At 47.2% G+C, this 14,222-nt stretch overlaps 1 protein-coding gene across 2 annotated transcripts in view; it reads left to right on the top strand.

Moving 5' to 3' along the window:
* Positions 1-14,222, top strand: part of ATP8B4 (ATPase phospholipid transporting 8B4 (putative)) — a 245,667-nt gene that overhangs the window by 212,199 nt on the left and 19,246 nt on the right. For both annotated transcript variants that reach the window (XM_088472812.1, XM_088472813.1), the window contains exon 25: positions 5,749-5,832. In XM_088472812.1, the coding sequence (XP_088328938.1) occupies positions 5,749-5,832 (84 nt within the window). The remainder of the gene's footprint in view (positions 1-5,748; positions 5,833-14,222) is intronic.

Below are 14,222 nucleotides of genomic sequence, written 5' to 3'. Positions count from 1 at the left end.
GCCAGCATTTCGTAGACTATTACTTATAGCTTTCTCCTCTCCCAGCAATTTGTGCTATTGGGACTCTGGAGACAGAAGTGTTGGGGACACGTCTAGCTGAGAGGGTGCATTAAACAGCGCACATTATATTCAGTGTTTTGTTTTCTGGTGGCGCTTAGCAGTACGCAGTACCTACACCTTTGTTTTATTTGGTCTAATTTTTATAGCTAGTACCAAAAATAGGAAGAAATCATTAAAATAATTTCAGAAATAAGTAAAATAAGAATCTGCACACTAATCCAGAGTGTGGGAGCTGCTATAAATCTTATGGAACATTAGGTGAGTAACGACACCTTTATCAGACATAAAAAAAGCACCGATTATATCATAGCATTTATTATAATGCCAGCTGGTGCCAGGACATGACACAAACCCTGTACCGATAATTACATCAGGTAAAAAAAAGAAAAGCAATTTAGAAGTACTGTAACACAGATTTTGCACAGTTCTCCACAATCTCAGTAACCTTTTCTAAGGCTCTGTGAACAGGCTAATCGTTAGCTTAACAGCACAGGTTCCAGAATGCTGTCTGTTTTTCCAGAAGAGACTAGTCGTCATTTGTTAGTGATAGCACCTCATAGATTAAATCTGATCTCCATGTAGTCTGAAATTAATTATCCAATTAGGGAAAGAGCTGGGTTTTTTTTTTTTTTCTGGCAAATGGTTGGAGGAGAAATATCTACATGGGTGGCTTTTTAATGAAATTAAATTGGCGTGCATTAACCGCCGAGTCTATCAGACGCAGATAAAGCTGTGAGTAGCCATATTGGTCAGTGCAGAAATAGAATACTTGGCAGTCACAGACGCATTTTATGGGTTCAAAAAGAGACCAAAATAGGCAAAATAGCAAATAGGATAAATGATGTATTGCTAATGGTTGCATCATCCTTCAATGCTTTAGCTCTAAGAATAGTAAAGTGATAAAATGAGACGGTTTGAATAAGAGACAGTGGGGTGATTCTCTCATATTTAGGCGTGTCTGGCTTTGCTGTGCATTTATTACAGAACAGTTTCCAAATGTTCAATATCTTTACAGATGTAAAAAAGAAAAGAGGTAGAAAAATATGTTTCAGCCTAAAATGTGTGCCAAAATATACATCAAATATATTGGTTCAACCTGTTCATTTTAATTTTTTCTATATTGTGTGTAGAATTTTGGTCAGTTTAATTACGCATTATGTTTCTGATCTATTGTTGCATGTCAAGTCTTTGACATTACAATTACCTGAATGTTTGTTAACCTGCCAGACAGCAAAGTCACCTTACAAAAAGAAAATCATTGTTTCTTGATCATATCATTTTCATTTGAAACATCTGGTAATTTTTCCATGTTTCAAACACATGTAGGAAAATGGAAAGGCTGACTTCATTTAGATTTCACAAAAGTCCTGGATTTTTTAAGTACGGTATCTGTACTGCAGCTAATAGGCAAGCTGTGACTCTCCAAGTATGCTGGGTCTACTATTTCCACACCACTGGGAGAGTTAAGTCCCCTACACACTAGACGATATCGTTAACGATTTGGCTGGTTCCGACGCATCGAAACGACAAATCGTTCATATCCAGTGTATGCACTCTATCACGATTCCATTGCACGTTCCCGCAGGTCGTTGGCTGCATCTTCAGATGCAGGAAGATCTATCAATTTCATCTCATTAACAATTCCCCTCTTATCGTGCAGTGTGTACGCACTACCTAACAACAAACGATATGTCGTTCAGACCTTCACGACGTGGCCATCATTTGACAGGCATTCCCATTCCCCTCCCATACCTGCTTCAGACACAGATGCATTGTGCTAATCATTTTGTCCCCTGTATTTCCAAATCCAGGACTGGCTCGCTGAGCCCAGTGCTGATTGTGCTAAATACAGGGGACCCCTATGTCTTTTGTCCCCCATATTTAGACAACCAGGAATCTTTTGCCACTGAGGGGGAGTGTAATGCATTAATTGGACACTGGACACTGTTGGTGGAGAGGGGGAGTTACATTGTGGTATCTATTATCACTGGGAGGTGTAATGCAACAGGAAGATCTTTTGAAACATGGGGGTATGGAGTATATCTACAATGGGTATATACTGTATGGACACTAGGGAAGGGCGGGGGAGAGTGTATTGATTCCTAATAGTCGCTATTTAGCGTTGCAAGTCGCTTAAGAAAGAATTGCTTTCCAGTCCAATCGTGTGGTTCCAAAGCACAAAACGTTATTTATGTAAAGAAAATAGATTTAAAAGCAATAAAATAGTACAAGCCGATACATACGCATGCGCACTGGTCCCAGCATACAGTCATCAATCAAGCCTGTGATCATCAAAAGGGATGTCTGAACACTGGGACCGGGACACAGCCTATATACCTTGCAGAGTTCAGAGTTAACAAAGGGACTAGTTGACAAGTTTCCATTGGTTCTTGCTTCTGGATAATCTGGTCATTGGTCGGTTCATATGGTATCATCAGGGGCATGGCTTAGTCCTCAAACGGTCACATTGTGTAGTTTCCCGCCGAACAACTGGTTAAAACTAGCTACAACGCTGCATATAGGTAATAACAATCTATGCAATAAATCCCTGTCATCCATAACTAGCGGATGCAAGATGCGACTTCTTTGCCGATAGATACGGAAGTCTGCAAATAACAGGGATTTGGTATGATACCAAACATGACATGTCCACTATATTCTAAACCTTAGATCTCACTTAAGAACATTTTACATCATAATTATTAACAAACAAAAACCTTTAATAACTCTGGTTATTAACATATAGTGTGTGGGAACCCTTTTATACATATGCCTTCGCATATGTGCGTCCGTGTATAGAAATAGGAAATGTTCGTATGTATGTATGTGAATACGCATGTGAGCGTCTATGTGTACGCATGTGGATACACATACGAGCGTCTATGTGTATGCATATAAGTTTGTGTGTGCGTTATGTGCATCAGTATATGTGTGTTGTGGAATCGCATTTGTGCGCATTGGATTGCGCCGACGCAAAGTAGCGTCGTGGTAACACATCGTCAGACCATAGACGATTAGATCGTCAGATAATAATTGCAAGCGATCATATCCAATTATTTGGCTTTGACAAGGGGATAATGTTGCGGGCATCAAAAATACAATATGGGAGAAATGCTACAGGTGGGGTCAATTGCTACAGGAAGCTACATGGCTGATGGGAAAATGCTATAGCAGTGGGGGATTATGGTACATGAGCCTGATAGTCATATCTCCATGGTGGTGCTCAGCATCCCCTAGGCAGGTAATTTTTTTTTCTCACTAAAATCGTTAAATATGTTTTTAAATGCTTGTTCTCTACATAATTAATAATAAAATGAAATCAAACATTTCTGAGAACATTTTTGTAAAAAATATTTGTCCATTAAGTGGTTAAAAAATAAAACTTGACCATCTCACCAAATCTTGTAAATGTCACATCGTTCTAAGCAGCCAAAAAAAACTTACTTTTACAGAATTTTAGTTTTTTCCTAAGATCATAAAAACATAAATAAGAGCTATACAATTGAGTCAAGGTGTAAGTAACGCAATGGCAGCCATTTTGTTGAAGCCAAAGTTCATTAAAAAGTAAACGGATGTAGTTTTTTTAATGTAGGCAAAAAATGGAATCGGTTTCCTCCTCCTAAACCACGAGGCTGAAGTTACTAAGGGTTCCCCTGCCTGTAACAAATATTTGTTATTGAAGAGCGGTACTCTACAACTTTAAAGAATTAGGTATAATAATCATCCCTTGCATAAGAAAAAGTGTATTTGACAATTAGTTCATATTTATATTGAATCAGGGTTCTCATTCTTCTTACCTCATGTTTGTGTAAATATTAAATTCATGTACTTGTTACAATGTCCTGCATGTATTACTTACTGTGTGTAGCGCCGTGGAAAATATTGTTGCATTATAAATAATAATAACACTTGTTCTTGCTGAATACTGTGCCTTTGTAAAATAAAGTGGTTTTGGGACACACATGACAGCTGAATATCATCAACCCGTGAGCAGTCCCGAGATCCCGATATCCAGAGGGTACGAGCAGAAATAAATGTTTACTGCTGTCTCTGGGCTGCTCTTGGGTAGTTTGCGGGTCTGTAATTTAATAGACCAGAATAGAACAAACCACACAACTCAACCTGCAGCTAAGTGAATCTGCCCGTAAGTGTTGTTACCACATATAACTCATTAATAAAATATTCTGCATTATCATTGTAGTATATTACATTTTTATTTTTAAAGTAGACACATTGGCAGGGATCTTGAAATCTGATAGCAGTTAAGGGCCCTATACATCTACTGGTGTTACAAGTCGCGGTCACGACTTGTCTCCCTCTACCAGTTTACCCTCTTATGACGCTGTTGTTCTGATTCCCTCAGTTGTTAGGCAATCAAGTTCCGTGCTGCCACTGATGCACCAGCCATGACATCGGCTTCCCTGCCGCACCAGCTGCTTCCGTGCTGCCACTGGCTCACCATCCACTACATCGGCTTTCCAGCTGTACCAGCAGCTTCCGTGCTGCCACCGTCTCTCAAGCCACTCCATTGGCTTCTCAGCCGTACCAGCAGCTTCCCTGCTACCACTAGCTCGCATCGCAGTACACAAACTTGTGTGCCAGCTCTCAGAGCCGCAGTACACAGACTTGTGTATCGGCTTTCAAAGCCGCTTCGCAGGACACTACTTTGGATACCGGCTTTCAAAGCTGGATTGCAGTACACAAACTTGTGTACCGGCTCTGAAAGCTGCTTCGCAGTACACAACTTTGTATACCGGCTCTTAAAGCTGCATTGCAGTACACAAACTTATGTACCGGCTCTCAAAACCGCATCGCAGTACACAAACTTGTGTACCATTTCACAAGCCGCACCTTCGGCTCTCAAAGCCGCATCTAAAGTGCACCCACTCCTGCTACCGGCTCAAAATCGTACCACCGGCACTTTAGCCACACTATTAACTCTCAAAGCCTCACCACTAACTCACTTACTTCTGCTATCGGCTTCTGCTGCACCACCGGTTTCTAAGCTTCACCACTTGGCTCTCAAAGCCACACCACTTGTTCCCAAACTTCTGCTGTTCCTCTCACCATCGGATCCCGTAGTGTATTCATGTGAACCGCTACTACCCTGAGTATTAAGACCAAATCACCTAAGTACCAATGATCGTTTATAGATCTAAGGGAACAGCGGGTGGCTGTTAGTGGCGGAAGACCTCGCTAGCCTGGGTTCTAGGGGGTTCACATGGAACAAGCTTTGGGATTCGTAACAACTGGGCAATCCGCCGATTCCTCGTTCGGACTGGATATGCCGCTCCGCCGGTCGGAAATGCCAATGCAAATCAGTGAAATCTAACATGTTGGATTTCACCGATATGCCAATCCTGGCGTCCGGGGATCGGCAAATTGGCTCAATCTGTCGCTAGTGTATAGGGGTCTTTTAGATGTTACATTTTTGTCATTCTGTTTAATTGTTAAAATCTGCCCATGTTCTGCTAAAATTGACCTTAAATCACCGCCAACCACTTTCCCAATTCAACATTATGGAAGTAGACTCATGCTGGAGGTGACCTTTTCTGCTTAAAAATTTATATTTCTTGCTACACGGTTAAATTTAGCCGTATTGATAAATATTCAGCTTATATAAAATTATACTTTTTGCACGGCTAGAAAATTTGTTTATTCACACACATTTTCTTTTTTCTCTTTCAGACAGTCTACGACCAGTGGTTTATTACACTTTTCAATATTGTATATACATCACTCCCTGTGCTTGCAATGGGGCTGTTTGATCAGGTATGTTATTAATCTGCTACTTTAATTACTTCACCTTTTCTTTAGATTTAAATACAACTTTGTTTTTATTACTATAGGGATGCTAATTAGATTTTTTATTTAACCACTTGCCTAGCACGGACGCATCAGATGCGACTTCACCAGGCTGGGCTTTCCCTGACATGGTCGCATCTGATGCGACCAGTCAGAAATGCCCACTAGGCTGCTGCAGGAAGCTAAACTTCCCGCAGCCGCCTTTGTCAGAGGGACCTGCTGGTCCCTCTACACCCGCTGCTCCCCCTCCTGTATGTACCGATCTCTGCTGGCCACAGTGATCAGGGAACCAACAGCGCCCCCCTCACGGCACGGCTGCAAGGGCAGCCGTTACTTCCTTAGAAGCAGCAGCGGCAGCTCCTGCTGTGACCAGATTACTGTAGCCAGCAGTGATTGGACAGCCGGTATCACTCCCTTCTATAGGATGCAGCAGCCGCGGCTCTAGTGGCGGCTGGTGCTAGGTATATGGGCCGCCAGCGGGACACCCTCCCGATGCGGCTCCTGAGCAACAGTAATCAGCGATCACTGAATTGAAGAAGCAGGAGCCGCGGCTCTGGTAGCTGCAGCTGCTGCTATGTACCTGGGCCTCCAGCGGGACACCCTCCCGCTGTGGCTCCTGAGCAACAGTGATCACACTATTGATCACTGGCTAGAAGAAGCAGTGGCCGCGGCTCTGGTAGCCGCTGCTGCTATGTACCCGGACAGCCCCCGCCTCAGCTCCGCCTCCCCATGTGTCGGGCAGTGGTTTTTTATAAGGGCCATAATACTAATATATATATTACAAAATGCAGCTGCCAGGCTATTAACCAACCAACCACGTTCCAGCCACATAACACCCATTCTCTACTGCCTGTCTGTCAGATGGCGAAATTGTTTTCAAGATTGGCTTACTAACTTACAAAGCCCTACATGACCATGGCCCAGGGTACCTGAAGCAGCTTCTGATTCCTTACCGTCCCTATCGATTGCTGCAATCCGTAGGGCTATTAACAGTACCTAGAATCTCACGGAATTCGTCTGGGGGTCGAGCTTTCAGTTTTGTGGCTCCAACCTTTTGGAACTCACTTCCCCGCACAGTTCGAGAGGCCTCCACTCTAAAATCCTTCAAAAATAGTCTCAAGACTCACCTATTCACCCAAGCATTTCACTAATGTCCTTTGTTTAAGCTTATTTTGTACAGTAAATGTAAAGCACTTTGAGTCCTTTAGGAGAAAAGCGCTATATAAATACAATTATTTATATATATATATATATATATATATATATATATATATATATATATGAAAAAGAAGTGTAAGAAGACATGCGCCTAATAGTGTAGTATTTAAAAATGGTGATAATTTGTGCTCATAGAAGTGATTGTGCGTACCAAAAAGAAAAACTTTTGAGCTTATCTGTAGATCCAGAAGGTGGGTGGTCTATATAAGGCAGGTTGAGTGGGATGTCATCTACTTGATCACCTGCTAAGAAGCTAAAATGGGCTTATAGGAGAAAGAATGTATATAGTGTAGTATTTCCTTTCAATTAGTAGTAGTACAATTACATATATAGGCTGCATACCAGAAAATGCTAATTAGATAGCCTGTAGTTTGTCATCCACCACGTAACTTTTTAGTGCCCTCTTTCCGTCCCTCTATGGAGTGTATATGTTCAATATATGAGAGCTAAATATAAATAATCCCTCGTCAGTATGTTTGAACATAGGGTTATTTTATTCAGTTACAAGGTATGGGGAGAATCACATGAAACAAACAAAAAATAAATAAACTAAAAATAAAAAATAAAGTTTTTGTGCTTATCTTTAAAAGGGGGTACCCAGTCCTCATGGATATGTTTCCAAAAAACACCAGAGAGCCAGGGTCAAACGGCCTCAACGCGTTTCATCCCTTTGGGACTTCTTCAGGAGTGGAGCTTTGTTTGTTTCAAGTGATGTACTGCTGTCCCTGACGAAGGGGGGAACCCCCGAAACGTCGGCTTAATAAAGGACCTTTTTATTCATCCATATTAGTCTATGGAGTGCCGTCCGTTTGTTCTATGTTATATATATAAAAAAATGTGTGTGTGTATAGATAGATAGAAGCAGAGGTAGGCGTCACTCAGCAGACTTCACACCCGGCAAGGATAAAAAGCCCTTTAATCCGACAGCGTTCCGGGGTGAACCCCGTCTTCAGGGACATGTGAGGGACCAGGAGCGTTTGGGATATGGGATTTTTCTACTTCAGGGTCCATAGGGGGTGCACAGGGTTGACCTTGTGGGTATAGCTGGATCTGGATCCTCGGGCACCATGCAGTTTAAAGCTTTTGCTGCTCCCAGGATGCACTTGGGTCCATCCTCCTCTATACCCCGCCCCCGAGCCACAGGCACCTCAGTTTTAGTTGGTGCCCGGCTTGAGTCGGTCACCCTTTTGCAGTGGGGCTGCAGGAGCAGCCCCTAAGCTTATTTTTAAAGAAGAAAAGCTTTTTATTTTTTTCTTGTTTTACACTGTCTAGAGCGGCAGCATCAGACTGTCCTTTAGGACGTCCACGCTGCCGCTCCTATTCCCCGCTGGTGCCGCGACGCTAGTACAGGTCTGGGGATCGCGGCGGGACCCCAGAGTCTGTACTAGCCGGGCTCTGGGTACTCCCACTGCTGCCGGAAGCGACGGGGATCAGGTAAGCCGTGGGTCGGCGCGTGCGGCGGTCCGCGGGTACTAAAAATGCAGTCGGATGCCTCCGGTCTCTGGGGACAGACCGGAGGCGCTAGCAGCGGCGGCGGGCTCCCCCTCTAAGAGGCACACCCCGCGTGACCGCTAGACCACCAGGGTGACAGGCTGGCTGCGGAACCGGCAACCCTGGGGTTAATTGCTAGCCAGGGGAAGCAGCCTTCCCTGTCTAGCGGCTCCTCCCCTCAGCTCTGCACGCCTTTCTACTCGGGTCTGGCGTCGCTGAGCTGCTCTTATCTTGCGGCCACTCCTCCTCTGAGGTCTCCGGCGGCCATCTTCTTTTGGCAAGCATCGCAGATCTCCCAGGCAGTACAAGTGGACCGGTCCCCCTGTGTACCTCTCCCCTGCTAATGGACAGTGTACACAGCGCTATAGCCCTTCTTGACACTGAATCTGGGCGGTTGATTGTAGTGAAAGGTGCAGTGAGTATATCTTCTCTGCATGGTATGTGACTTTTGCTAGTGCTGCCTGTCTGTGACTTATTTCTACTTACTGTCAGCTTATACCTATCCCTTTCCTTCTCCTATGGCCCGGCAGGTGTGTGGGGGAAGGGTGTTTTCTGTGGACCTCACTTAAAAAAAGTATTTGTGAGGTCAGTCACATACAGTTGTGTGCTACACAGTACCATATTGTGGGCTGTTTGTATTGCATACTGGTGAGTGCGCGGGTGTTAACACCATAATTGTTCTGGTGATACGTATTCATTAAGTATTTATTGTATCATGTCTGATGAGGAGATTGAGCACTCCGTGGCTCCTGTGTTGTTTTCCTGCAGACACTGTTCTGCGGGAGTGGATAGGGATGATTTATCTCAGGATGGTCTGTGCGGGCGGTGCCAGCTGGTACCTGGCCCATTTAAACCCCCTATGTCGCAGGATCCTCCTTGGGCGATGTTTTAACCAGAGGACTCTGAATCGCATGCCATGGCCCAGGAGGTAGAGACTAAGGACCTTATTCAGAGGTGGCCGTACGGTCTACGACCGCACGGCCGCCTCGATGTTTGGCCAGTGCGCATGCGCACGAGGGAGCCGCCTCCCTCGTGCGCATGCGTGAGACCCGCTACGACCGACAGCACTGGTCGTAGCGGGTCTCTTTCCAAAGGGGCGAGCTGTCGATGTTGATTGACAGCTCGCCCCGTTTGGAAGGCGGGCCGGGGGGTGGCAGCCCAAACGGAGGCGTTCCCATGGGAACGCCTACCATTTGGGGGAGGCCCCACTGACATCACTAGTGATGTCAGTGGAGAGCTTCCGGCTCTGACAGAGCCAGAAGCTCTCCGGTGCTTACGACAAGTGAGACCCTACCCTAGGGTCTCGTCGTAGGTCGCGATGGTCTCTGACCATCACCCGAGCGGTCGTTAGAGCTAACTACCGCAACAGAGGCGGGCGGTCAGGATGCAAGTGGCCGCCCAGTTTCTGAGCGACCGCTTGCATCCTCCGACCACCTCTGAATGAGGTCCTAAGTCCTCCATTGATGTGCCGGCATTGGTTAGAGCGGTCCGGTCTATCCTGTATATAGAGGATGATGCGCCGGCTCCTAGGTCGAAGTATCCTAATTTTAAAAAAGCTAAGGTAACTTTGGATGTTTTTCCCCTGTCTGACCAATTAACAGATCATATGGCAGTTGCCCAGTAAGAGATTCCAGCCACAGAAAAGGTTGGCATCTAATTATCCTTTTCCTGAGGCTCATTGCAGGAAATGGGAAACACCACCGGCGGTGGATTCCCATGTCACCCGCTTAATTAAAAGCACTATGTTGCCATTGCCGTCTATCTCCTCTTTGAAGGATCCCACAGACACGAAAGTAGAGACTTGTTTGAAGTCTATCTATTCTCTCTCTGGGGCAGCGGCCCATCCGTCCATGGCCATCTCTTGGGTGGCTAAAGCCGTTGAGAGCTGGGCCAACACTTTAGAGGATACCTTTCCAGGAGAGCTGACACAGACTCAAAAAATGGCCTGGAGGCCTTACCTTTCTAATGGGGAGTTGCTATTTGGTCCAGACTTGGACAAAATAGTGGATACTCTGGCTAAATCCAAGTCAGCCTTCCTCCCTTTGGCTTCAGCACCTGCTAAGGTGAGGAGATCCGCTTTTCAGTCCTTTCGGGTTCAGGGTAAGGCCAAAGGTCAGTCCTTCCCGATGCAGTCGGCGACCAAGACCGCCTCTAAGCCCAAGAAGCAGGCCTGGAGTGCCAGGCACCCTTCTTCCAGGCAGGAAGATAAACCTTCTGCCTGATGGGATGGGCTTCAATTTGCCTAGTGCTGGCGCACAATACCACCACGGATGCCTGGGTTCGAGAAGTGGTCTCCCAGGGGTACGCCCTGTCTTTTCGGCACAGACCGCCCCACCAGTTTTTCTGCACGAGTCCTTCTCAGGACAAAACCAAAGCTTTGCAGATTCAGGAAGCTATAGAGTCCTTGCTGAAAGCAGGGGTCATTGTTCCCGTTCCTCATTCACAACGAGGGGCGGGTACTACTCTACTCTGTTTCTGGTGCAGAAACCCAATGGTTCTCATTGCTCTATCCTCAATTTGAAGTCTCTGAACAAATGCCTCAGAGTTCCCAAATTCAGGATGGAAACGTTACGTTCCATAATTCTGGCGATGGAACCTGGGGATTACATGGTCTCCCTGGATATCCAGGACGCCTACCTCCATGTGCCGATAGCACCTTCGCACCAGCGGTATCTGAGGTTCGCTATCCTACAGCATCACTATCAGTTTTGGGCGCTACCCTTTGGCCTCTCCACAGCACCAAGGGTATTCACCAAAGTGATGGCGATCATGGCCGCACATCTTCGGAGCCAGAATGTACGGCTGCTGCCGTATCTAGACGACCTCCTTTCGGTGGTGAGCTCTCCGGAGGTACTGCTTCAACATCTCCACCTGACGATCGCTTGTCTGCAAGCGCACGGGTGGTTGATAAATTGGAGAAAGTCCTCCCTGATTCCATCACAGCGGATGGTTCATTTGGGAGCCCTGCTGGATTCTCGTCAGCAAAGGATCTTCCTGACTCCGGAAAAGGTCTCCTCCCTACAGCTGTGGATACACAGTTGCCTGAGCAGTTGCCGGCTATCGGTCCATTCGGCGATGAGAGTTCTGTGTTCCATGGTGTCTGCATTCCACATGGTGGAATTTTCCCAGTTCCATTCTCGGCCCCTGCAGGGGCTGATTCTATCAGAATGGAACAGGTTACCTCACCGGATCCGCTCTCAGTTGCTGGTGTTGTCCCAGGAGGTTTGGCAGTCTTTGGCTTGGTGGCTTCAGACAGCTCATGTGGTTGGGGGGCGACCCTTTTGGATCCCGGACTGGGTCCTGCTCACAACAGATGCCAGTCTCCGGGGTTGGGGGGCAGTGACAGGCTCATTGTCACTTTAGGGACGTTGGACTGCGGAAGAAGCACTTCTCCCTATCAACATCCTGGAACTGCGGGTGGTGTACAGGGCCCTGCAGTCATCTGGCACCGCTCTTCAAGGAAGGGCGGTTCAGATTCAGTCCGACAACGCCACGACGGTGGCGTACATCAACCACCAGGGAGGAACTCGCAGTCGGACTGCAATGTCGGAGGTATCTCGCATCCTTGCTTGGGCGGAGTGCCACATTCCAGCAATCTCGGCGGTCTTCATCTCCGGAGTCCTCAATTGGGAGGTGGACTTCCTCAGCCGTCACGACGTGCTTCACGGGGAATGGTCGCTTCACCCAGAGGTGTTTCAGCTACTCGTGGACAGATGGGGGCTTCCGGAGTTGGACTTGATGGCCTCCCGTCACAATCACAAGTTGCCCGTTTAATGGTCAAGGACAAGAGACGCAGGCGCATGTCTGGTAGATGCGCTGTCGGTGAAATGGATGTTTCAACTGGCGTGTCTGTTTCCTCTGATATCCCTGCTACCTCGGAAATTCAAGCAGGACGGCGGCACGCTCCTGCTGGTGGCTCCGGCGTGGCCCAGATGTCCTTGGTACTCCGATCTGAGGAGCCTCTCAATCAACGCTCCATACCTTCTTCCTCAGCATCAGGACCTATTTACCGGATCTGGGTCGGCTGTCTTTGACGGCGTGGCTCTTGAGACAGCCGTCTTAAGGTCTCGGGGCTTCTCAGGTTCGGTTATTAGTACCATGCTCAGGGCACGCAAGCCTGCTTCCACACGGATTTACCACAGGGTGTGGCGCACTTACTTTCAGTGGTGTGAGTCCAGAAACCATGACCCTCAGGTGTTCCGAGTTTCTAGGATCTTGGAATTTCTTCAATCAGGTTTGGACCTAGACTTACGCCTTGCCTCCCTGAAGGTGCATGTGTCCGCGCTGTCCATGTGGTTCCAACAAAGGATCGCTACACTGCCAGATGTTCACACTTTTTTCCAAGGTGTTCTCCAAATCCAGCCTCCCTTTGTGCCTCCTGTGGCTCCTTGGGACTTGGCGGTGGTTCTTCGGGTCCTGCAGGGTCCTCCTTTTGAGCCTCTTGAGTCGGTGGAACTCAAGTGGTTAACGTTTAAGACTGATTTTCTCCTGGCAATTGCTTCTGCCAGGAGGGTGTCAGAATTGGGGGCGCTTTCCAGTCGTCCCCCTTTTCTGATTTTTCAACAGAACAGAGCGGTGCTTCGCACTCGTCCTGAGTTTTTGCCTAAAGTGGTTTCGAAGTTGTTGTACCAGCTTTGCAGTCACCTGATCTTTCAGCTGGTGGGGCTTCCTTGGATGTAGTCCGTGCTCTCAGGATTTATGTGGACCGGACTGCTTCCGTTAGGAAGTCTGATTCATTGTTTGTCCTCTTTGGTTTTCACAGGAGGGGCTGGCCTGCCAACAAACAAACGTTAGCCCGTTGGCTTTGTTCTGTTATTTGTGAGGCTTATGCACAGGAGGGTTTACCTGTGCCAGCCTCTGTTAAGGCTCATTCCACTCGTTCTGTGGGTTCCTCTTGGGCTGCTAGACGTGGCGCCTCTGCTGTTCGGCTATGTAAGGTGCCCACCTGATCTTCCATTCAGACGTTTTTGAGGTTCTATGCGTTTGACACCTTTGCCTCTCAGGATGCATCCCTTGGGCGCCGGGTTCTCCTTTCTGCACAGGAGCGTCCCCGCCCCCTTAGTTGAACTGCTTTGGGACATCCCCAAGGTCAACCCTGTGGACCCCCTATGGACCCTGAAGTAGAAAACAAGAGATATGGTAAGCACTTACCTTTGTTATCTCTGTTTCTATGAAGTCCATAGGGTCCACAGGGCGCCCGCCCTGACGCACCTGGCTTCATATGGGATATGTGGCTGGTCACCGATTTTCCGTCTCCCATTTCTGTGGTTTTGGTTTGGTATGGTGTGTTCCAGTCTTCCTTCTCTGTTTAGTCTCCTCCTCCTGCCTTGGTTGCTTACCAGCTGAGGTGCCTGTGGTTCGGGGGCGGGGTATAGAGGAGGATGGACCCAAGTGCATCCTGGGAACAGCAAAAGCTTTAACTGCGTGGTGCCCGTGGATCCAGATCCAGCTATACCCCCAAGGTCAACCCCGTGGACCCTATGGACTTCGTAGAAACAAAGATAACAAAGTAAGTTCTTACCATATCTCTTGTTTTTTCAGTATTTTGAATACCTGTGGGGTCCGGCGGGGCTGCGTCGGGGTCCGTCTTGCGTTGCGGGGGTTCAGCGATGTCCATGGCAGGGTGCGGGGGTCCAGCGGGGGGGGGG

This window comes from Taudactylus pleione, unplaced genomic scaffold (assembly GCF_031769625.1).
Source record: "Taudactylus pleione unplaced genomic scaffold, aTauple2 ptg000129l, whole genome shotgun sequence".
NCBI classification, from domain to species: Eukaryota; Metazoa; Chordata; class Amphibia; order Anura; family Myobatrachidae; genus Taudactylus; species Taudactylus pleione.
This window is presented reverse-complemented; position numbering and strand designations above follow the sequence as displayed.